This window comes from Symphalangus syndactylus, chromosome 13, assembly GCF_028878055.3.
Source record: "Symphalangus syndactylus isolate Jambi chromosome 13, NHGRI_mSymSyn1-v2.1_pri, whole genome shotgun sequence".
In the NCBI taxonomy this organism is placed as follows: Eukaryota; Metazoa; Chordata; class Mammalia; order Primates; family Hylobatidae; genus Symphalangus; species Symphalangus syndactylus.
Genome location: NC_072435.2, coordinates 118,212,621 through 118,237,903, shown reverse-complemented (window position 1 = coordinate 118,237,903; position 25,283 = coordinate 118,212,621). Strand labels below are relative to the sequence as shown.

Here is a 25,283-nt window from a genome sequence, read left to right as displayed (position 1 = left end):
CATCTTCAAAGCCTACTCACTTGATTATTTATTTTAACAGCAAAACTAGACTTTTGCAAACCATCAGCATCAGGGTTTAGGGTGACCCTGTGCATTCCTGCAGTGCTTGCTCAGAGTGTTCTAAAATGGTTTGCTCTGTCCCTTCTTCAGAGCATGGTCATAGACATTTCACATAGTTGCTTGCTCCCTCGAAAGTCACTTAGTCATATTGTTGTCTTCTTAATGCTGACCAAGGTCAAGAAGAAGGAACAGTGCCAGGTCCATAACCTACCCTATCTCAGCAGAAGTGAAACCCAAGGCTCTGAGGGTGGGGAAGCTGGATGCTAAATACAGCAGCAAGGTGCTGGGCACAACTGGGCTGTAGCACTATTGTCCCTCCTATGCCCAGGTTAGAATCAGTAACCCTCTAGCTCATGACGGTCTCATTTCTGCACCATTCACCTAGTGTTTCACCTGCAGAAATCTTTTTTTTTTTTTTTTTTTTTTTTGAGAGGGAGTTCCAGTCTTGTTGCTCAGGCTGGAGTGCAGTGGCACAATCTCGGCCCACCATAACCTCCGCCTCCCAGGTTCAAGTGATTCTCCTGCCGCAGCCTCCCACGTAGCTGGGATTACAGGCATGCACCACTATGCCCAGCTAATTTTGTATTTTTAGTAGAGATGGGGTTTCTCCATGTTGGTCAGGCTGGTCTCGAACTCCCGACCTCAGGTGATCTGCCCATCTCGGCCTCCCAAAGTGCTGGGATTACAGTTATGAGCCACTGCACCCGGCCTTTTTTTTTGAGATGGAGTTTCACTCTTTTTGCCCAGGCTGGAGTACAGTGGCATGGTCTTGACTCACTACAACCTCCACCTGCTGGGTTCAAGCAATTCTCTTGCCTCAGCCTCTCAAGTAGCTCAGGCGCCTGCCACCAGGCCTGGCTAATTTTTGTATTTTTAGTAGAGACGGGGTTTCACCATGTTGGCCAGGCTGGTCTCGAACTCCTGACCTCAAGTGATCTGCCCATCTGCAGAAATCTTAAAATGTCAGAGCTACAAGATACCTAAAAAATCATCAAGTCTGTGAGAAGGAAACTGAGTCTGAGACATTATGGCTCTCCGATTACATGGTAATAAGACTTGGGCTCCTTTGACACCTCCTGAACTGAGCACTACTGAATATATGATGAGCTTGGTTCTTGACCTGGAGGGCTGGGGAAAGCAGATCTCACTATTTTTTCTTGCTTTGCATTTTATCTTTTCCAGTTTCATATTTATATTGGCGTTTCCTTACGTATGTATTAAGAATCTCTGAGCCAGGCGCGGTGGCTCACGCTTGTAATCCCAGCACTTTGGGAGGCCGAGGCGGGCGGATCACGAGGTCAGGAGATCGAGACCACGGTGAAACCCCATCTCTACTAAAAATACAAAAAAAATTAGCCGGGCGTGGTGGCGGGCGCCTATAGTCCCAGCTACTCAGAGAGGCTGAGGCAGGAGAATGGCGTGAACCCGGGAGGCGGAGCTTGCAGTGAGCCGAGATCGCGCCACCACACTCCAGCCTGGGTGACAGAGCGAGACTCCGTCTCAAAAAAAAAAAAAAAAAAAGAATCTCTGGGAGGAGGATGTAGAAGACCTAAATATATGGACTGTCTTTGTGTTGCAGAAATAGATGGCCAAGAGACAGGGTAGGAAGGGAGCTTTTCGTTATGTAACCCTTTTACTTCTCTTGGATTTTGAACCATTTACATGTAGTATCTATTTAAAAATTAAGTATACAGAATTTATAAATAAAATCCATGTATTCTTTGCACAACTGATTGACAGTTATTATGCCAATCACTGTGTTACTTTATCATAATTATTGCATTAACTTGGCAATAATATGTAATTTATCTTAAGGAATATGTTCCTGAGTATTACAGAGTCAGTGATTTGTTAAACTTCCTGAAAAACAACAACATTCACACTTGACATCTTATAGTAATGCATAAGACTTCAGTCTATTGAATGTTTTACTCTGTCTGGGTTCTGACCATTTTGTCCTCTTACACAGGCAATATCATCAAGAAATAGAGGAATTTGTATCAAATTTAGTAAAAAGATTTGAGGAACAGCAGAAAAATGATGTGGAAAAGACTTCCTTTAATCTTTTGCCCCAGGTATTTCAAATTTAAGAGACTTTAAGATTAGTAAGTTATGCGTTTCACTGCCAATTATTGGGCCACAAGGATCCTCTTGAATCAAAACCAAAATGATTAACACCGTTTACCACTTCTTCTACTGGCTTGCTTTTCCTGAAGCCTGACTGGTTTAGCCACACGGCGTTCTTTTAGCTTGTGGCTCAGACTTTTTACATTGCCTAACTTGGACATGTAGTTTTGGGCAGAAAATTAATTTTAGGCCAGGATCCTCTTGAATCAAAACCAAAATGATTAACACCGTTTACCACTTCTTCTACTGGCTTGCTTTTCCTGAAGCCTGACTGGTTTAGCCACACGGCGTTCTTTTAGCTTGTGGCTCAGACTTTTTACATTGCCTAACTTGGACATGTAGTTTTGGGCAGAAAATTAATTTTAGGCCAGAAAAAAATCTAAGTTTCTGGGGTTTATAAAAGATGGATTCATTTTATCTAAAACAAACAGGCTTGTGGACTATCCTTTTTTCCTTCTACTTGTTTTTAGAAAATCAATTGTGTGCCCAAAGAAATCTGAGAAGTTTTACTATGTGAATATTAGATCATGCATTTATGTTTAAAAAAAAAGAGAGAGAGAGGAAAATCAGAGTTAAGATTTCTGGGTCTTTTTTTTTAAATTAAAAATTAAGGTAAGTAGAATTTCTCAAATAAGGAACTTTAGCTGTTTATCCTTTGGAGAACAGTGTTCTGATTGATTACGTTTTTTATCGCCTTTGGTTTTTATGTATTCTGTACAATTTTTAAAGATTCAGCAAACAAAATACATTTAACAATAAAAACCATACTGAATATTATTTTTGATTCAAGGAAACTTTTGTAGTGGCTTGAGGTCTGTGAGGGTTATATTATCAGTATTGACCAGTAATGTAAAACTATATATTTTTAATCTTTCTGGTTATCTGCCTTGCCAGTTTTAAGTGTTGAAAGCGGCATAATTAATATTGGTTAAAAAAAAAGTCATAGTGCATGCTGATGCTTCAGAAGAAGCTCTCCTTTTACATCTTCCATTCTCCCACGTGAAATGTCATTCATAAACATTCTTAGCTTAATTTCTAAACTTACTAACTTCCATTTAAACTTGTTAAAAATTGGTTACCCGTTGTAATGTGTGTTTTTCTTTGTATTAGCCATCCAGTATTGTGCTAGAGGAGGACCACAAAGTGGAAGAGTCCTGTGCCATTAAAAACAACAAGGAAGCTTTCAGCGTAAGTTTGGACATTTCAGTTTGAATTCTGCCAATAGGTGTTTCCTATCCTATGTCAACTGGGTGGCGTTTAAAAGATAAAGTAGTGTAGTCATATATCTTCACTTGATAACAGCATCTTTTTGTGGTAAATAGCAGTTTGGACTTTAGCCTCTAAATATTACAGTTTGCTTTTTAATAATGGTTGCGTTGTGACCTGGGGCACAGTAAACATACTTTGGAGAACTTTGTTTTTGTATTGACCAACCACTTTGTTTATTCAAGAAGTTGGACGAAGATATAGAAAGCATGCTTGTTGAACTTATACATGGCTAAAGCTGAGAGGGATAGATAGCTAATATAACATATGGCAAATTTGGAATTTAAAGTGTTGACAGTCTCAAATGGTGGGTGAAAAATAGAAGAAGTTAACAGGGATGACCTACATTTAGGCTACAGCCTTTCAATACCTATGCAAAATTCATTAGTGTTAATACAATGTAGTAGTATGATTTTGCAGCTTATAATTTTTTTTTTTTTTTTTTTTTTTTTTGAGACGGAGTCTTGCCCTGTCACCCAGGCTGGAGTGCAATGGCACAATCTCGGCTCACTGCAACCTCCACCTACCGGGTTCAAGCAATTCTCCTGCCTCAGCCTCCCTGGTAGCTGGGATTACAGGCACCTGCCACCACGCCGAGCTAATTTTTGTATTTTTAGTAGGGACAGGGTTTCACCATGTTGGCCAGGCTGGTCTGGAACTCCTGACCTTGTGATCTGCCCTCCTTGGCCTCCCAGAGTGTTGGGATTACAGACGTGAGCCACTGTGCCCAGCGCAGCATATAATATTTTAAAAGGTAATGTAATAGTGGATTCTATAATATTGAAGGAAAACTGGTTTTCATGTTTATGTAGTATTATCCCATATTAGTATACTACAATTTTAGGCTGGGTGCAGTGGCTCACACCTGTAATCCCCAGTGTTCTGGGAGGCTAAGGTGGAAGGATTACCTGAGTCCAGGAGTTCCAGACTAACCTGGGCAACATAGCCAGAACTCATCTCTATGAAAAATTCTTAAGAAATTAGCCAAATATGGCTGGGCGAAGTGGCTCACACCTGTAATCCCAGGACTTTGGGAGGCTGAGGCTGATGGATCACTTGAGGTCAGGAGTTCGAGACCAGCCTGGCTGTCATGGTGAAACCTTGTCTCTACTGAAAATACAAAAATTAGCCAGATGTGGTGGTGCACACCTGTAGTCCCAGCTACTCAGGAGACTGAGTCATGGAAATTGCTTTGAACCCAAGAGACTGAGGCTGCAGTGAGCCAAGATTCGCCACTGCACTCCAGCCTGGACAACAGAGGGGGACTCTGTCTCAAAAAAAAAAAAAAATTAGCCAAGTGTGGTGGCATGGACCTGTAGTCCCAGCTACTCAGGAGGCTGAAGTGGGAGGACTGCTTGAGGTCAAGGCTGCAGTGAGCCATGATTGTGCCACTGCACTCCAGTCTAGGTGACAGAGCAAGACCCTGTCTCAGAAAACAAACAAACAAACAAACAAAATATATATATATATATATATATATATGTATAGATACATATGTGTATATAAAAAAGAAAGAGATACGGGCCTACTGGGATGACGAACAGCCCACAAACTTTATTGAAAGGAAAATTTACAAAGGATGTCACATCTCTACAAATAGGATAAAGGTTGTTATTTGTAAAAGACTAAAAGTTATTTTAAATCACCCTTTAAAGGGCCAAGTGGCAGAATTAAGACCAGTGATTGAATTGAGTATAAGAAGGTACATTTCAACTCAACCTTTAGAAAGTTCAAGTTTCTATCAGAGATGTGAAAAATGATATGACCTGGCTTTCAAAAAAAAAAGAAAACAAGTGAAATGGCACTTCTCATTTATAAAAGTGAATTCAGTATTACTGGAGTCAAATAGGGACTGAGATGTTATCAGGACACTTTAAAGAAAAATTTCTGAATTTGAATGAGGTAGTTTTTCATTTTCCTTCTGACCCTAAGTTTCTGGGATTGAAAGTGGCACTTGCCTAGAAACTGGGAATTTTGTTTATTTATTAATTTAGACCTTTAAAAAATACGAAAATATTTAGTGAATGCTGTTTTGTCCTAGGGATCCTTCTAGGTTCCAGGGAGACAGCAGTGAAAAGAAGGGCAAAGTCCCGGCTCTGATCGAATTACATTGTAGTCAGGGAAGGTAGTGTCCTGAAGAAAAATAAAGCAGGGAAAGCAGAGTAGCTGTGGGGTAGGTGGTTTGTATAGTGACTGACAGCCTCTCTGAGCCGAACCTTGGATGAATTGAGGAAGTGAGTGGAGGCTGTGCTTTGAATGGGGCACTCCAGGCAGTAGGAAGGGTAAGTAGAAAGCCCCAAGGCAGGAGCACTACCTGCCATGTAAGTTCTAAGCTCATTAAAGGTATTACTCATGAAGGTGCTCTTAGGCTTCAGTTGTACAGGTGAGGAAACAGAGATGGAAAGCTAAGTAACTCGCCAGTGGGTTAGTGACTGGCAAAGCCAGGGCAGGGCTTAAAACCAGGCCCGTGGCCTGGCACAGTGGCCCACATCTGTAATCCCAGCACTTTGGGAGGCCAAGGCAGGCTGATCACCTGAGGTCAGGAGTTGGAGACCAGCCTGGCCAACATGGCAAAACCCCATCTCTACTAAAAATACAAAAATTAGCTGGGTATGGTGACTGAAGCCCATAATCCCAGCTACTCAGGGGGGCTGAGGCAGGAGAATCGCTAAAACCCGGGAGACAGAGGTTGCAGTGAGCCGAGATCATGCCACTGCACTCCAGCCTGGGCAACAGAGCGAGACTCTCCCTCAAAAAAAAAAAAAAAAAGCCAGGCCCTTGGAGTCTGGAGCACATGGTCTGAATCTGTAGGTTGTGCAATAGACTGTAATGAGGACTTTAGATTTTACTGTAAGATGAGAAGCGATAGAGGGTTTTAAGTAGAAATGTAACATGATATGAATTGACTTTTTTTCTTTTCTTTTTTTTTGAAACAGACTCTCCGTCGCCCAGGCTAGAGTGCCGTGGCACAATCTCGGCTTACTGCAACCTCCGCCTCCCAGATTCAAGCAATTATCCTGCCTCAGCCTCCTGAGTAGTTGGGATCACAGGCGCGTGCCATCACACCTGGCTAATTTTTGTATTTTTAGCAGAGATGGGGTTTCACCATGTTGGTCAGGCTGGTCTCAAACTCCTGACTTTGTGATCCACCCACCGCGGCCTCCCAAAGTGCTAGGATTACAGGCATGAGCCACCATGCCTGGCCATGAATTGACTTTTTAAAAGAGCTGGGTTCTGTGTGGAAAATAGTCTGTAGCTGGTTACCTGTGGAAGCTGAAAACCAGTTAGGAAGTTATTGTGTTCAACTCAGGTGAGAGAAAATGGTACTGAGGCTGGAGTGAGGGTGGTGCTGCTGAGAAGTGCTTAGAACGTGGATGTACTCGGGAAGTAGAGCTGATCAAATGTGTTGATGAATTGGATGCAGAATATGAGAGCAAGAGAGTCATCAGAGTGACTCAGTTTTTGACCTGAGTGCCAGTAAGAATGTCGTCGTAAAAACTTAGCTGGGCGTGGTGGCAGGCGCCTGTAGTCCCAGCTACTTGGGGGGCTGAGGCAGGAGAATGGCATGAACCTGGAAGGCGGAGCTTGCAGTAAGCCGAGATCGCGCCACTGCACTCCAGCCTGGGCGACAGAGCGAGACTCCATCTCAGGAAAAAAAAAAAAAAAAAAAAAAGGATGTCGTCATATTTTCTCTGATGGGGAAGACTAGAGGAGGAGCAGGTTTGGGGGGGGTGGCTAGGAATCCAGTGCAGTTTTAAGCAGGTGAGTTTGAGATGCCATTTACACGCCCCTTGAGAGCTGTCAAGTTGACACTTTCTTTTTTTTTTTTTTTTGAGACAGAGTCTTGCTCTGTCACCCAGGCTGGAGTGCAGTGGCGCAGTCTCGGCTCACTGCAAGCTCCGCCTCCCGGGTTCACGCCATTCTCCTGCCTCAGCCTCTCCAAGTAGCTGGGACTACAGGCGCCCGTCACCACGCACGGCTTATTTTTTGTATTTTTAGCAGAGACGGGGTTTCACCGTGGTCTCGATCTCCTGACCTCGTGATCCGCCCGCCTCGGCCTCCCAAAGTGCTGGGATTACAAGCGTGAGCCACCGCGCCCAGCCCAAGTTGACACTTTCATATATAAAATTGGAGGTTAGGACTGATCAGAACTTGACCATAAAGGAGAACATATATTCAGGGCAACATCAATCTATGCTCCCAGTGAAAAAATAATAATTAAAAAGTAGTAACTTAGGCCAGGCGCAGTGGCTCATGCCAGTAATCCCAGCACTTTGGGAGTCCAGGGCGGGCAGATCACCTGAGGTCGAGAGTTTGAGACCAGCCTGACCAACATGAAGAAACCCCGCCTTTACTAAAAATACAAAATTAGCCGGGTGTGGTGGTGCATGCCTGTAATCCCAGCTACTTGGGAGGCTGAGGCAGGAGAATCGCTTGAACCCAGGAGGTTCAACCGGAGGTTGCAGTGAGCTGAGATTGCGCCATGGCACTCCAGCCTGGGCAACAAGAGCAAAACTCCGTCTCAAAAAATAATAATAATAACTTGACCTGGCCGGGCGCGGTGGCTCACGCTTGTAATCCCAGCACTTTGGGAGGCCGAGGCGGGCGGATCACGAGGTCAGGAGATCGAGACCACGGTGAAACCCCGTCTCTACTAAAAATACAAAAAATTAGCCGGGCGTGGTGGCGGGCGCCTGTAGTCCCAGCTACTCGGAGAGGCTGAGGCAGGAGAATGGCGTGAACCCGGGAGACAGAGCTTGCAATGAGCCGAGATTGCGCCACTGCACTCCAGCCTGGGCGACAGAGCGAGACTCTGTCTCAAAAAAAAAAAATAATAATAATAATAACTTGACCTTTAGTAGTAGTAAGCATATATATTATACTTCATACCATGGGTCAGGATGAACCACCTGGGTAGTGAAAGTGGAGAGGAGGACTGAGACCTAGGGCACTCTAATACATGGAAGATAGAGGGATGAGAAGAGTCTAGTACAGAAGAGCAAGGCTCAGTCAGCAAGGAAAGAAGAGAATGGAGAAGCATATCCTAGAACACAAGGGAGGAAGATGTTTTTAGGAGGAAGGAAGAATTGTGTCAATTGTCGCAGATAGGTTAAGAAAGATGAAGAGTGAGAACTATCCATTGAATTTGGCTGCGTGGAGGTCATCGGGAAGCTCCCTTGTTAGGAGCTCAGCCCAGTGATAGGTATAGAAGCATTACTGGAAATGTTCAAGAGAGAGGGCAATGTCATTAAAAAAATGGAGGCCAGGCACAGTGGCTCAACACCTGTAATCCCAGCACTTTGGGAGGCTGAGGCGGGAGGATTGCTTGAGGCCAGGAGTTTAAGACCAGCCTGGGCAACATAGCAAGACCCCATCTCAAAAAAAAAAATTAGCTATGTGTAGTGACACAACTACTCGGGAGACTGAGGCAGGAGGATCATTTTAGCCCAGGACTTTGAGGTTACAGTAAGCCAAGATCATGCCACTGCATTCCAGCCTAGACAACAGAGCAAGACCCTGCCTCAAAAAAAAAAAAAAATTAAAAAGTATATGTGAGGCCAAGTGCAGTGGCTCATGGCTGTAATCCTAATACTTTGGGAGGCTGAGTCAGGTGAATCGCTTAAGCTCAGGAGTTCGAGACCAGCCTGGGCAACATGGCAAGACTCTGCCTCTACTAAAAATACAAAAAATAGCTGGGCAAAAAATAGCTGACCATGCTTGTGGTCCCAGCTTCTCAGGAGGCTGAGATGGGAGGATCGTTTGAGCCTGGCAGGCGGAAGTTGCAGTAAGCCAAGATTGCACCACTGTACTCCAGCCTGGGCAACAGAGACCCTATCTCAAAACAAACAAAAAAGTGTATGTGTGTGTGTTCGGTGTATGTATAAAGAGAGAGAGAGGCAGACAAAAATGTTAAACTATTAACAGTTGTTTAGGTGAAGGATACATTGGGTATTCATTGTACCACTTCTCCAACTTGTCTGTATGGAATTTTTTCAAAAAGAACTGGAGGGACAAGAAAAGAGTAAATGGGAAGAAAAGAAATGGAAACCATAACTAAAGGTCCTGCATGTCTCGCAAAGAGAAGCAATGAAATGGGGCATTGGAGGGAAATATGAGAGTCAAGGTTTTCATTTTTTGTTTGAATTCTGGAGAGAATGCAGCTGATAGTCATGATCCAATACAGAGGAAAAGCAGTGATCTAGCAGAGAGAGGGAACTGACGATGTAGTTTCTACTTACACATCAAAGTCTGGCTCCTTAATAACAAGGAAGTTATTATTTCTAATAATTCCATCCAAAAATAAATTGTTAAAACAGTTAATCATAGTCTTACATTATTTAATGTCTTTTTTTTCTGCTTAAATAGCAATATTTTTTGACTTGTTTTCTGCAGGTTGTAGGAAGTGTCCTGTATTTTACTAATTTTTGCCTTGATAAATTGGGGCAACCGCTTCTAAATGAAAACCCTCAGCTTTCCGAAGGATGGGAAATACCCAAGTATCCTACATAGTGAATGAAGATCTTTTATGCATCTTGCCACTAAGTTCACCTTTAAAACAATTTCCAAATTTTGCAGACCATGATAACTATTCCTTAATAAAATTCACTAAAGGTACCATCAAGTCTTCAGCCACATTGTTTCTCTAGAAGGGCAAGAAATACAAGTAAAGGCAAAAAGGTTTGTGTGGGGAGTTGTTTTGTTTTACTTATTTACTTTTTTAACCGAAATCATAAACTTTTGGCTTGAAAAGTTCATGTTCTTTGCTGCTGGTTTACTCTAAGGTTAATTACAGATTGAGCTAGAATTTTAATCCATACATATATGTTAAATGTTTAAATGGATCATCTGCTTCTTGGAATTCATTGGTTCTCACCTAATGTGCCTGGGCGGGTGGAAAGGTATAATTGTTGCTGTCAATTTGATTGCAGTCTTATAACCATCTGCCTTCTTTCCATGTTACCTAACAGAAATATGATCAATTGTTCACCTTGATTCTTCTGTTGTTAACCACTTAAAAAACTCAAAAGAGGTAACAGATCAGTCAGGAACAGAAGGGTTCTTGGTTAAAAGACTCTGCATAGTACTATTTAAATCACTAAATACAGGCGATTAAAGTGTACTTCTTGTTGCAGATATTAGCGATCTGTGATCAACTTGCTTTCTTGTCTCTCTGATACACTTTGCTGTCATATAGAATTTTATTGATTTGCTTTTCTATTTTTATTGACATTATAAAAATCTTTGTCTTTTGACCAAATAGGCCAAAGCCTCACTGTTTCAATTGTGGTTCTGAAGAACACCAAATGAAAGATTGCCCAATGGTAAATTTTTCTCATGTTAAGAAAAGTCTTTGAACAAGAGCTTTCTAATGTTTTCAACACATTTATGGTATTTTGTGACATGAAGGAACTTTCTTTGTTACTTTCCTATGTCCTTTAATTTGAAATCTTTTCAAATTTGTGTTCATATTTTAAGACATTAAATTTTTTTAGTAAATAATGTAAAACAGTACTCTTTGTATTTGAGATGAATAAACATGAGAGTTGAATTTTAGAGTTTATCCTAAAAACTTGATTTAATTTATGTAATACTGAGGTAATAAATAGACTGCTCCTTTCCTTACGTATTTTTCTAAAATATTCACCCTCTTTTACACTTGTTCGTCATACATTAAAACTAAAATAATCTGTTTACTTGATCTAAAAAAAAAGTATTTTTATTTAATTTCTGAAATATTTCTGAGTTGCATGAAACCATTCTTTTCAAATGTGTCATGATGTAGCCTCGGAATGCTGCTCGAATAAGTGAAAAGAGAAAAGAGTATATGGATGCCTGTGGGGAAGCAAACAATCAGAATTTCCAGCAGCGATACCATGCAGAAGAAGTAGAAGAAAGATTTGGAAGATTCAAGCCAGGAGTTATTAGGTACTAATGGCATTTTACCATAGAAAGTCATTTTTATTTCCCTAGCATTTGGAATGTTCTGTGTCTCTTTGGGCTAATTATCAGGATATGAGTGTACTCTGGCAAAGCCCTAGGTAATATACATTAATTCATTTAGAAACACTTCTTGAAATTTTAATTATATTTGTTAGATATCATGGCATGTAATATAGGCAAGAAATGTTTTAAAATACCAGAATACTATGTGTTTTCATGCAAACAAGAATTCAGTATTTTTCTTCCTCCTTTATCTTTACTTAGTGAGGAACTTCAAGATGCGCTAGGTGTGACAGACAAGAGTCTTCCACCTTTTATCTATCGGATGCGCCAGCTAGGGTACCCACCAGGGTGGCTCAAAGAGGCTGAATTGGAGAATTCGGGGCTTGCACTCTATGATGGAAAAGGTATAGTATCTTAAGTTAGAGAAGTCACCTTAAGTGTTTCCTTTTTTTTTTTTTTTAAAGAATCACAACAAAATGTGATAGGAATGGCTGGCTTCTTTAATGTGTGCTAACTAAAAAATATCATGATGATGTTTCCTTGGTAAATTTTACAAGGAAGGAACTAAAATTTCAGTGAGTTCGTAGATTATCTGATGGTTTTCTGGGCTTACTCAGGTACTGTCTAGGCCAGAGTATCACCTCTCCAGCCAGTCCTCATAAGCTCTTATCTTTGTCAGTAATAATAACAGACATAGACCCTCAATGCCAGGAGACCTGTAAAATGTAAAATACAGAAAACCTCTAATAGTCTAGAACTTCTCTCCTAGATACCTACCCTAGAAAGATATTCACACATATGCAAAAGAAATTGTATGTATACAAGAATCTTTTTGTATCATTGAATATGACAGTGAAAAATCTGAGACAACATTAAGGCCCTAAAGAAGAATGGTTAAATAAATTGGTAGTTCTGAGCTATGGGCTCCCTGCAACATATATGAAGAGTGGAATAAATCTGTATGAGCTGACATGGCAAAATCTTTGTGCAGTATTGAGTTTTTAAAAAGCAGGTTTCAGCCGGGCACAGTGGCTCATGGCCATAATCCCAGGATTTTTGGAGGCCGAGATGGGTGGATCAGTTGCAGTCAGGAGTTCAAGACCAGCCTGGCCAAGATGGTGGAACCCGGCCTCTACTAAAAATATAAAAAATAGCCAAGCATGGTGGCAGGTGCCTGTAATCCCAGCTACTCGGGAGGCTGAGGCAGTGGGTGGATCTCTTGAGCTCAGGAGTTTGAGACCAGCCTGGGCACCATTGTGAAACCCCGTCTCTACTAAAAATACACAGCCTACCCTGGTGTGGTTGTGCGTGCATGCAGTACCAGCTATTTAGGAGGCTGAGGTGGGAGGATCACTTGAGCCTGAGAGGCAGAAGCTGTAGTGAGCCAAGATGGTGCCACTGCACTCCAGCCTGGGTGACAAAGCAAGACCCTTTCTCAAAAAAAAAAAAAAAAAAAGGCCGGGTGCGGTGGCTCACGCCTGTAATCCCAGCACTTTGGGAGGCTAAGGCGGGTGGATCACGAGGTCGGGAGATCGAGACCATCCTGGCTAACACGGTGAAACCCCATCTCTACTAAAAAATACAAAAAATTAGCCAGGCGTGGTGGCGGGTGCCTGTAGTCCCAGCTACTCAGGAGGCTGAGGCAGGAGAATGGCATGAACCCAGGAGGCAAAGCTTGCAGTGAGCCGAGATCATGCCACTGTACTCTAGCCTGGGCGACAGAGCGAGACTCTGTCTCAAAAAAAAAAAAAAAAGTTCTGTTCTAATGATTTAGAAAAATTATAATGGAAATTGAAAGCCATTTCAAAACTAATTCTGTTGCCATGATTATAAGCACTTTCTAGGTGGACTTTTGGTCTGGGGAGGGATATATATTGACATTTAGCAATATTAACACTTTTTATGGTCTATAATAGATGGCACTGATGGGGAAACAGAAGTTGGAGAAATACAACAGAATAAAAGTGTCACTTACGATCTCTCAAAATTGGTCAACTATCCTGGTTTTAATATATCTACTCCCAGAGGAATTCCAGACGTAAGTATATTGATTTTTTTAAATTATCGTGTGATGTGATATTATTATGTTAAAGATTGGTCAAAATATTAACTTGTTGGCTACGCATGGTGGCTCACACCTGTAATCCCAACACTTTGGGAGTCCGAGGCAAGATGATCACTTGAGCCCCAGAGTTCGAGACCAGCCTGGGCAACATAGCAAGACCTTGTCTCTATAAAAAAATTTAAAAACTAGCCAAGGGTGGTGGCACATGCCTGTAGTCTTGGCTACTAGGGAGGCTGGGGTGGGAGGATTGCAGAGGTTACAGTGAGGTGAGATCACACTAGACCCTGTCTCAAAAAATAGTTAATTCATATACACATACAAACTTATATAGCAGTTACTATTTAAAGGAATAAATTTGTTACTTGTTTACATTTTTAATTTCTTCTGTAGAATCTTTCTAGAATCTTAATTGAAGTCTTATATTCATCAATAGCAGTTTTCTCTGATTTTGTGCCCTCAGAAAGGGAGCCAAAATAGATTGGCTAGAGTATCTAAATCTAAAACTACTATAAAATTTTAAAAGTCTTTAATAATATGGATTTTTCTGAGACAGTATTATTAATTTTACAGAATTGGGAAATAAGTTTCTATCTATAATAAATCTAAATATACTATAACTCTTTTTCCTGATTATTCTTGCCTTTTTTCCCCTCAAAGTAAAATTTCTCATTTTGTATATGAATGGTTTTTCCACACTTAACTCTTTTCCAGCTTCCATCTTAGGTCTCAAGATTCAACAATGAACTATTGTACTGTTTTATTTAAAAAGCATATTCTTGGCCGGGCGCAGTGGCCCGGGCCTGTAATCCCAGCACTTTGGGAAGCCAAGGCGGGTGGATCACCTGAGCTCAGGAGTTTGAGACTAGCCTGGCCAACATGGCAAAATCCTATCTCTACTAAAAATATAAAAATTAGCTGAGCGTGGTGGCAGGCGCCTGTAATCCCAGCTACTCAGGAGGCTGAAGCAGAAGAATCGCTTGAACCCAGGAGGTGGAGGTTGCAGTGAGCCGAGATCGCGCCATTGCACTTTAGCCTGGGTGATGAAAGCGAAACTCCATCTCAAAAAAATATAAAAATAAAAAGTGTATTCTTGGTGTTCTTAGGAACTGGACAGTAGGGAAACAGCCAAAGACTTGAAGTTAGAGTATAGTGAGCAGATAGAAAGTTCTCAATCACACAAGACTGTGTAATTCATTACGGGCGGAAGTGCATGATACAAGCCATCAGTGCTTCTGGAAGCCAGTCCAGCTTCCAGTCTACTTCAGAGTCCCCTGGGAATACTCCTTGAGTCCCACCCTTAGACTTAACTGATTCAAACCCTGGAACCTGTATGTTTCACAAGAGTTCCATGGGATTCTTACCGAGAACCACTGTTGAATGTGCGATTAGAGATGAGAGAGAAACGAGCTGTATGGAATCTTTAAAGATGATGCTGTATTTGGAAAGAGAAAGAGCAGAAGATAGAAAACTCATGAGTAAGTGTGTTAGGAGAAGTGGGCGATGAACGGCCCTGTTAGCAGTGCCAGTGCTTGATGGGAGGGAGACTGGAGCCTGGGAGGCCCCATAGCAGTCACTCCTGCCTACATCTTCTGCTTGCAGTATATAGAACCTTTTTTGGCCAAGTGATTGTGTCAGGTAGTCTTTTAGTATTCAGTCTTAATTATTTTGCAGGCAGGTTTAGTTTTCCTTCAACACCTCATTATTTTCCTTAATTTCCAATAAAGGAAAAGTAACATAAGAAGGAAAAATGTAATTTGAGATCTCCACTGTACCTCCTTTGAGCAAAATCTCAAAACATGACATTTTCCAAATACATGTGTTTTTTTTTTTTCCTTCTCTTTTCATCATTAGGAATGGAGGATCTTTGGTTCCATACCAATGCAGGCATGTCAGCAGAAGGATGTGTTTGCCAATTACCTTACTTCTAACTTCCAAGCGGTAAATAGATTTTAAGGGTGTGCTCTATAAAATGTTATGTCTGCGAGATTTTTTAATTTATTAGCATCTTACAGCCTTTTCTTGCTTTGTTATCTTGACAGACCAAAAGGAAAACAGTGGCAAAGTTCACCAGTTACCTAGACTTAGCTCCAGATTGTTTTTCTACATCATTTTAAGTGAAGGGATGGAGTTTAATTCGTTGTCTACCCCACCTAACTTGTGTTTGGTTTGGTTGCTCTTTTAGCCGGGTGTGAAGTCTGGCAACAAGAGGTCTTCATCTCACTCTAGCCCAGGTAGTCCAAAGAAGCAGAAGAAGGAAAGCAACTCAGTGGGATCCCCCGCCGACATGGAGCTCGATTCGGGTAGGTTTCATCCTATGGCTCTGATTTCTCTGTTTTTTTTTTTGAGATGAAGTCTCACTCTTGTCGCCCAGGCTGGAGTGCAATGGCATGATCTCGGCTCACCACAACCTCCGCCTCCCGGGTTCAAGCATTCTCCTGCCTCAGCCTCCCAAGTAGTTGGGGATTACAGGCATGCACCACCACGCCCAGCTAATTTTTGTACTTTTTTTTTTTTTTTTTAGTAGATACAGGGTTTCACTATCTTGACCAGGCTGGTCTCGAACTCCTGACCTTGTGATCCACCCACCTCAGCCTCCCAAAGTGCTGGGATTACAGGCATGAGCCACCGCACCCAGCCCCTGTCTTCATTTTCAAATTCACAGAGAGAATTTAAAGACCATGAATTAAGCTGGGCGTGGTGGCTCATGCCTGTGATCCCAGCACTTTGGGAGGCTGAGGCAGGTGGGTCACAAGGTAAGGAGATCGAGACAATCCTGGCAAACACGGTGAAACCCTGTCTCTACTAAAAATACAAAAAATTAGCCGGGCGTGGTGGCGGGCACCTGTAGTCCCAGCTACTCGGGAGGATGAGGTAAGAGAATGGCATGAACCCGGGAGGTGGAGGTTGCAGTGAGCCGAGATCATGCCACTGCACTCCAGCCTGGGCGAAAGTGCGAGCCTCCATCTCAAAAAAAAAAAAAGATCATGAATTAAATTCCCTTAAAGTTCAAAGGGATTAAAGCCGCACATGAAATTATTTTGCACAAGTGACTTCAAAGTTCAGAATCAAAGCCCTCAAATTATTTCCCCTAAGTTTTTCTTTGTTTTTTCGAGACAGAGTTTCACTGTCGCCCAGGCTGGAGTGCAGTGGCGCGATCTTGGCTCACTGCAACCTCCGCCTCTTGGGTTCAAGTGATTCTCCTGCCTCAGCCTCCCAAGTAGCTGGGATTACAGGTGCCCACCACCACGCCTGGCTAATTTTGTATTTTTTGTAGAGATGGAGTTTCTCCATGTTAGCCAGGCTGGTCTCAAACTCCTGACCTCAGGTGATCCGCCCGCCTCCGCCTCCCAAAGTGCTGGGATTATACGTGTGAGCCACCGTGCCTGGCCCGTGGTTGTCATTTTTTGAAGTTTGGGGATTTGTGGTGGTGGCACCCCTGTCACCAGGGTCACACACTTCTGTGTAGGCATTTTCAGTTTTGAACTAGGGGCTCTTTCCTCTATTTCTGTATTGTTCTTTTTTTCTTTTTTTTTTTTTTTTTTTGAGATAGGGTCTGCCTCAGTTGCCCAGGCTGGAGTGCAGTGGTGCGATCATGGCTCAGTGCAACCTTAGACTCCTGGGATCAAGCAGTCCTCCCACCTCAGCCTCCCATGTAGCTGGGACTATAGGCATGTGTCACCAAATCCAGCTAATTTTTGTATATTTTGTAGAGACCGAGGTCTTACTTTGTTGCCCAGGCTGGTCTTGAACTCCTGAGTTTAAGCGATCTGCCTGCCTCAGCCTCCCAATGTTACTGTCATGATCCACCGTGCTGGGCCGTGAGTTGACTTCTAAGTGAGAGTGTGTTATTCTCCTCACAAATCTTATTGTCTATAGAATAAAGTTCAGACCCCCTACTAGACCTTGAGGACAGAAAGCTTAATAAGACAGTATTGCTGCCCTAGTTACCACTCTCTGTCACCTCGGCATTGCAGATGTGTAAACATTTTCATATAAATGTGGTGGCCCACAGTGATACATACAGAATGATAGTATTACATATTGCTGCCACAGAGCAGGTTCCAGACTGTAATGGTGGCACAGAGGAAAAACAACATCTGTGCTGAATGAAGTCATAGGGCAACTTTGAACTGCATCTTGAGGGATGAATGCAGGGATTTACCAAGGAAATGAGGAGGAGGGCGTTTGAGACAGAGGGAAGTGCAGATGCAGGATAGTGAAACTTCACAGCACATCAGGCCAGCAGCAGGGTGACAGCTGGAGTTTGAGCCAGGCAGTAGGAGATGACATGATGGAAGTAGGGAAACTGTATCCTAGAGGGCCATGGAGGAAGATTGGACTTCATCCTGTGGGGTCTGAGCAGGCACTGAAGGGTTTCCAATGGAGATGGGAAAGGTCATAGGGCCAGACTTGTGATGAATCTGGCAGTGGTTTGGAGGACAGACACAAGGAAGATGAATCTAGAGGTCAGGGTGATTCTGATGTTCCTGGCAAATGTAATGGGCCTGAAGCAAGGTAGCGGCTGTGGCAGACAGCAGGAGAGCATGCACCCCAGAGAGCCAAAGACCTGGGGATGGATGGAAGGAAAGAGAGTACTCTCAGATGACAAGCAGATCCACTGGTGGTGCCATTAGTGAGAATAGCAGATGGGAGAACAGTCCTCATTTTAGGAAGAGATCATTTGTTTTAGACAGGTTGTGTCTGTGGAACATATAGGTGGATGGTCAGTGGGCAGTTACATATGTGAACCAGCAGTTCAGGCGAGCAGTCTAGATTAGAGATAACAATTGGGGGCCAGGCACAGTGGCTCATGCCTGTAATCTCAGCACTTTGGGAGGCCGAGGTGGGCGGATCACTTGAGATCAGGAGTTCAAAACCAGCCTGGCCAACATGGAGAAACCCCGTCTCTACTAAAAATACAAAACAGCCGGGCATGTTGGCATGCGCTGTAATCCCAGCTACTTGGGAGGCTGAGGCAGGAGAACTGCTTGAACCCGGGAGGCAGAGGTTGCAGCCAGCTGAAATCATGCCACTGCACTCCAGCCTGGGCAACAGCAAGACTCCGTCTCAAAAAAAAAAAAAAATTGGGAAATTGGGCAATTAGGCTGGGTGCGGTGGCTCATGCCTATAATCCCAGCATTTTGGGAGGCCAAGGCAGGTGGATCGCCTGAGGTCCAGAGTTTGAGACCAACCTGGCCAACATGGTGAAACCCTGTCTCTACTAAAAATACAAAAATTTGCCAGGCATGGTGGCGCACAACTGTAATTGCAGCTGCTTGGGAGGCTTAGGCAGGAGAATTGCTTGAAGCCGGGAGACAGAGGATACAGTGAGCTGAGATTGTACCACTGCACTCCAGCCTGTGCGACAGAGTAAGACTCTGTCTCAAAAAAAAAAAAAAAAAAAAGCTACGAAATAACCCAGGGTGTACTCCTGCCTTGCCCCTCACTTCCTCCCCATTAGCCTTCCACTCACTCAGTAGCCAGCCTGCACCTCCAGTCAAATTTCCTTCTGCATTCTGCCACGAATTTTTGGGTAGAGTGTACTACCTTGAAATTCTGAAGTCTCCAAGCAATTGCTCGCATTTCCTCAATCTAAAATGATGCACACAGCACAGAAACAGATCTCCCGAGGGATAGCCTCTAGCACCAGAAGATCCTGACAGCTCTCCCTGCAGATCTTTTCAGGTGGACTGAGGATACCAGGTGATGGTCGTGGCACCTGAGAATCCAGAATTTCCCACATGTTAAGCCAGTTATTTTTGGCCATTGAATTTCTGGATACACCTGAGTTCAAATAACAAATTTTAGTAAAACAAAATGCTATTATAAGTTTTAAAGTATCTCTTAACTTTCTTACATCAGATATGGAGGTACCACATGGTTCTCAGAGCAGCGAAAGTTTTCAGTTTCAACCACCGTTACCTCCTGATACTCCTCCACTCCCCCGGGGAACTCCTCCACCCGTCTTCACCCCTCCACTCCCAAAGGGCACCCCGCCGCTGACTCCCAGTGACTCACCCCAGACCAGAACGGCATCTGGAGCTGTGGATGAGGACGCACTGACTCTAGAAGAACTTGAAGAACAGCAGAGGCGGATCTGGGCAGCTCTTGAGCAGGCCGAGAGCGTAAACAGCGACTCCGATGTTCCTGTGGACACACCTTTAACTGGCAATTCCGTTGCCTCATCACCTTGTCCAAATGAGCTAGACCTCCCTGTCCCGGAGGGAAAAACATCTGAAAAGCAGATGCTGGATGAGCCTGAGGTACCAGAGGTTTTTACAAAGAAATCAGAAGCTGGACACGCCCCCAGTCCAGATTCTGAGGTGACATCACTTTGTCAGAAGGAAAAGGCAGAGTTGGCTCCGGTAAACACTGAAGGTGCCCTTCTTGATAATGGCAGCGTCGGACCAAACTGTGACATCAGCAATGGGGGCAGCCGGAAGCTCTTTCCTGCAGACACCAGTCCTTCAACGGCCACTAAAATTCATAGCCCTATACCTGACATGAGCAAATTTGCAACTGGAATCACGCCATTCGAATTTGAGAATATGGCAGAATCTACTGGAATGTACCTCAGAATAAGAAGCTTGTTAAAGAACTCACCCCGAAACCAGCAGAAAAACAAAAAGGCCTCTGAATAATGGCTTGACTTAGCACTGAGAGCTATTTAATAACTTTGTTCCGTTAATTAGTACTAATTAAGTGGATAGATAGAATGGTTTTCCTGTTTGTCCCTCCCATGTTTAAAAATCTATCCAAGGTTCATGTTCCAAAGTCAAGCCTATTTTAAAGAAAGACTGAGCTCACTAGTTCAGTATATTTTATTCTCACTGACAAAACTTGGGGGGAGATGTGAATATGACCTGGTTTAGAGAGGGTTTGTTAAGGTTTATACTATTTTTGGATTGTGACTGTCCGTCAAGAGTGATGATTTTTATCTGTCTTTTGTACATTGTTTTCCCTTTCTACATTTTGCTAATTATCCTGTATATAAGTTTAATATATCACTTTTTAAAAGAAAAAATTCTACCATTTTAAATTCATGTTTCAACTACTACAACCAAATGAGAAAAATCAGGGATGAGCAGCTTTATCCCATTTGGGGTATTTTTATAACTGATTTACATGAGTCAATTTTAGTAATACTTTTACTTTTTTGTAACTTCATTCTTCATATATGCTTGCTATACAGGTGTGTTCATCTTTGTGTACAGAGGTTTAATAAATTAGTTTTCATATACATAATCTAAGACTTTGAATACAAAAAAGTGATTCACAGGTAAAATCAGTGTATATAACCTTTTTTTTTTTTTTTTTGAGACAGAGTTTCACTCTTGTTGCCCAGGCTGGAGTGTAATGGCATAATCTCGGCTCACCACAACCTCCGCCTCCCGGGTTTAAGCGATTCTCCTGCCGCAGCCTCCCGAGTAGCTGGGATTACAGGCATGCACCACCACGCCCAGCTAACTTGGTATTTTTAGTAGAGGTGGGTTTTTTTGTTGTTTTTTTTTTTTTGAGATAGAGTCTCGCTCTTTCACCCAGGCCGGACTGCAGTGGCGCTATCTAGGCTCACTGCAAGCTCCGCCTCCCGGGTTCACGCCATTCTCCTGCCTCAGCCTCTCGAGTAGCTGAGACTACAGGCGCCTGCCACCGTGCCCGGCTAATTTTTTGTATTTTTAGTAGAGATGGAGTTTCACCGTGTTAGCCAGGATGGTCTCGATCTCCTGACCTCGTGATCCGTCCGCCTCGGCCTCCCAAAGTGCTGGGATTACAGGCGTGAGCCACCGCGCCCAGCCAGAGATGGGGTTTTTCCACGTCGGGTCAGGCTGGTCTTGAACTCCTGACTTCAAGTGATCCGCCCGCCTCGGCCTCCCAAAGTGCTGGGATTACAGGCGTAAGCCACCTCACCTGGCCAGTGTATATAACTTTTAAGTTTAAAAGTAAATTGTTGGCCAGGCATGGTGGCTCATGCTTATAATCCTAGCACTTTGGGAGGCCAAGGAGGAAGGATCACCTGAGGTCAGGAGTTCGAGACCAGCCTGGCCAACACGGCAAAACCCCATCTCTACAAAAATACAAAAATTAGCCAGGTGTGGTGGTACATAACTGTAATCCCAGCTACTTGGGAGGCTGAACCCGGGAAGGGGAGGTTGCAGTGAGCCGAGATCGCGCCATTGCATTCCAGCCTGGGCAACAAGAGCAAAACTCCGTCTCAAAAAAAAAAAAAAATGGTAAATTGTAAAAATTAGTGGTAGCAAAACAAAAATAATGGTAGGAATTGCAAGTTTGGGTGCTTTCAGTGGATTTCAGCCTTAAATATAGAAACAGCAGAATTTTTGAAAAGTAATTATTTTGAAAAATGAATGGCATGCAGCTAGCCTTTGTATAAAAATAATTTTCTAGATTTGAACCCTAATAGTTAAAAATTAAAAATTAGACATAAACATACTGCTTTTAATTGTCATTCATATATATATATATATATATATATATATATATATATCAGATAGAGCTGAAACTGTGGTTTAGGTCTTTCTGTGGAATGCCATTACATCTTTATATTAGTCAAGACCATGAAAATAAATGTTTAGATCGTCTTGAATTGTTAGTCTCAGGCAGTGTTATCTTGCTCTCAGGCCAACAGGGGGAGCAAAATAGAAACATTCCAGATGTAGTTTTCATTTTTGAGAACTTGAGTAATCAGAGTTTACTGTTCTGTAAAGAATAAAGGAAAGGAAAATTATAAAGAGAGAAATTTCTTTTTAAAGCCCTCACAGAATGTACTAGAAATAGAATAAAATTTAAAATACTTCTGGCTTCTTTTCCTCAGAGCTTAAGTTCAAAATAAAAGCAATCCTTTACAGTTGTTTACATAGTGTTTTTAACCTGATCTCGCGCAGCATTTCTGTCAGGCAAATTATTATCACCACCTGGAAGTAAGGAAAGGGAGGCAGAGAGAGGTTAAAGGAACTTGTCGACATTCCAGAAGTGGTTCTTGAGAGGTGAGTGTTCAACTAAAGACTTGACTGTTCCCTAAATCAGAGCAGTAGTTGTTTAAATGTCCCTTTAAGAAGTATTGCATTAGTAGAGTCACCTGTGAATACCAGCGGTCTCTTAATAGTTATCTCTTTGCCATTTACCAGACATCATGTTAAGGTATTTTTGTGCATTACCCCATTTTCACAGTCACCACATTGGGTAGGCATTGTTAACCTCATTGTTGAGAAGAAATACACACAGCTAAATACACACATAACTAAAACACACAGCTGATACACAACCTAGTAAATCTAAATCCAGATCTCTCTGACCCCCGTATCTGTGTTCTTAACTGCTGTACTGCCTCCTTGTCAAAAGCTCTACAAAAGCACTGATTCTTTTTTTTTTTTTTTTGATACAGAGTCTTGCTCTGTCGCCCAGGCTAGAAGGCAGTGGCATGATCTCGGCTCACTGCAAGCTCCGCCTCCCAGGTTCAAGTGATTCTCCTGCCTCAGCCTCCCAAATAGCTGGGATTACAGGAATGTGCCACCACACCCAGCTAATTTTGTATTTTTAGTAGAGACGGGGTTTCTTCATGTTGGTCAGGCTGGTCTCCAACTCCCGACCTCAGGTGATCTGCGTGCCTCTTGCCTCCCACGGTGCTGGGATTATAAGCGTGAGCCATTGGGTGCCCAGCCAAAAGCACTGATTCTCAAAAAGTGGGCTCCTATTTCATTTGTTCAATTTTTTGGGGGGGTTGAGGGGTGGGGGACAGGGTCTTGCTCTGTCAGTGAGGCTGGAGTACAGTGGCATGATCACAGCTCACTACAGCCTCCACCTCCCAAGTTCAAGTGATTCTCCTGCCTCAGCCTCCAGAGTAGCTGGGATTACAGGTGTGAGCCACCACACTCAGCCTGTTCAGCTACTTATTGAGAACATACTTCTGATAAATGTTCTTCAGTGTGCTTTTCGGCATTAAAAAGGCGGATCACAAGGTCAGGAGATCGAGACCATCCTGGCCAACACAGTGAAACCCTGTCTCTACTAAAAAAAAATTTCTTTTAAATAGCCGGGCGTGGCGGTGGGCGCCTGTAGTCCCAGCTACTCGGGAGGCTGAGGCAGGAGAATGGCATGAACCTGGGAGGCGGAGCTTGCAGTGAGCCGAGATCGGGCCACTGCACTCCAGCCTGGGTGATAGAGCAAGACTCCGTCTCAAAAAAAAAAAAAAAAAAAAAAATAGAAAAAATACTGTGGCCCAGCACAGTGGCTCATGCCTGTAATCCCAGCACTTTGGGAAGCCAAAGCAGGCATATTGCTTGAGGCCAGGGGTTTGGGACCAGCCTGGCCAACATGGTGAAACCCCATCTCTACTAAAAATACAAAAATTAGCCAGGTATGGTGGTGCATACCTGTAGTCTCAGCTACTCAGGAGGCTGAGGCACAGAAATCACTTGAACCCGGGAGGCGGAGGCTGCAGTGAGCAGAGATCAGGCCACTGCACTCCAGCCTGGGCGACAGTGAGACTCTGTCTTGGGGGGAAAAAAAGTGCTGGAATCTGCCTTTAAGGAGCTTATCCAGTACTGGGAGAAAATAGAGGGTTCCCTCTTAATTACAATACCATTCAGCTGGCAGCCATGGGAGGAAGGCAAGGTACTTGGGCCATTTTGTGGTGGTGAGAGAATCACCTATGGAGGACTGACTTCAAATTCTCAGGACCACTGGATTTACTATTCATTTGGAGGGTATTTGAAGACTTCTGGAAGCCCCACCTTCCAGGTTCATGACATATTCCTGCCTCAGCCTCCCGAGTAGCGGGGACTACAGGTGCCTGCCACCACACCCGGCTAATTTTTTGTATTTTTAGTAGAGACGGGGTTTCACCATGTTAGCCAGGATGGTCTCGATCTCCTGACCCCGTGATCTGCCCACCTCGGCCTCCCAAAGTGCTGGGATTGCAGGCGTGAGCCACTGCATCCAGCTTGCAGGTGCCCAATTTTAAAAATATATTGTTGGCTGAGTGCGGTGGCTCACGCCTGTAATCCGAGCACTTTGGGAGGCTGAGGCAGGCAGATCACCTGAGGTCGGGAGTTCAAGATCAGCCTGACCAACATGGAGAAACCCTATCTCTACTAAAAAAAAAAAAAGAAAAAAAATCAGCCATGCGTGGTGGTGGGCCCCTGTAATCCCAGCTACTCGGGAGGCTGAGGGAGGAGAATCATTTGAACTCGGGATGCAGAGGTTTCGGTGAGCCGAGATCCCACCATTGCACTCCAGCCTGGGCAACAAGAGCAAAACTCCATCTCAAAAAATAAATTAATTAATTAAAGTAATAAAAAAGTATTGTTTGGCCGGACGCGGTGGCTCACGCTTGTAATCCCAGCACTTTGGGAGGCCGAGGCGGGCGGATCAGGAGGTCAGGAGATCGAGACCATGGTGAAACCCCGTCTCTACTAAAAAAAATACAAAAAAAAAAAAATTAGCCGGGCGTGGTGGCGGGTGCCTGTAGTCCCAGCTACTCGGAGAGGCTGAGGCAGGAGAATGGCGTGAACCCGGGAGGCGGAGCTTGCAGTGAGCCGAGATTGCGTCACTGCGCTCCAGCCTGGGCGACAGAGCGAGACTCCGTCTCAAAAAAAAAAAAAAAAAAAGTATTGTTTGCTGTTTTGGAGTATTGCAAGACTGTTGGGTGGAGGAACAAGTTACTGTTTCAACTTGACCATGCCATGACAGGTTCCAGGTGTGGGTAGATGAGGTAAGAACCAGATGCTTGTCCTTCAAGATTGACTTGGAGCAGGGGCGGGGATCTCTCCTTAATCTTTGCCTTGGGTTGAAGGGAATGTAAACT

At 43.4% G+C, this 25,283-nt stretch overlaps 1 protein-coding gene across 4 annotated transcripts in view; it reads left to right on the top strand.

Annotated features, from left to right (window-relative positions):
- The window catches only part of ZCCHC8 (zinc finger CCHC-type containing 8), a 31,281-nt gene extending 8,953 nt beyond the window's left edge, over positions 1 to 22,328 (top strand). Inside the window, exons 4-14 of one of the 4 annotated variants that reach the window (XM_055236967.2) lie at positions 2,030 to 2,135; positions 3,298 to 3,375; positions 9,847 to 9,950; positions 10,066 to 10,131; positions 10,715 to 10,775; positions 11,237 to 11,379; positions 11,659 to 11,801; positions 13,314 to 13,435; positions 15,314 to 15,400; positions 15,645 to 15,762; positions 19,325 to 22,328. In XM_055236967.2, the coding sequence (XP_055092942.1) occupies positions 2,030 to 2,135; positions 3,298 to 3,375; positions 9,847 to 9,950; positions 10,066 to 10,131; positions 10,715 to 10,775; positions 11,237 to 11,379; positions 11,659 to 11,801; positions 13,314 to 13,435; positions 15,314 to 15,400; positions 15,645 to 15,762; positions 19,325 to 20,103 (1,807 nt within the window). In that variant the 3' untranslated portion in view covers positions 20,104 to 22,328. Of the gene's footprint in view, positions 1 to 2,029; positions 2,136 to 3,297; positions 3,376 to 9,846; positions 9,951 to 10,065; positions 10,132 to 10,714; positions 10,776 to 11,236; positions 11,380 to 11,658; positions 11,802 to 13,313; positions 13,436 to 15,313; positions 15,401 to 15,644; positions 15,763 to 19,324 lie in introns of those variants that run through there. The other 3 variants (XM_055236969.2, XM_063614676.1, XM_055236970.2) reach the window with 3 other exon arrangements.
- Positions 22,329 to 25,283: the final 2,955 nt, after the last annotated feature.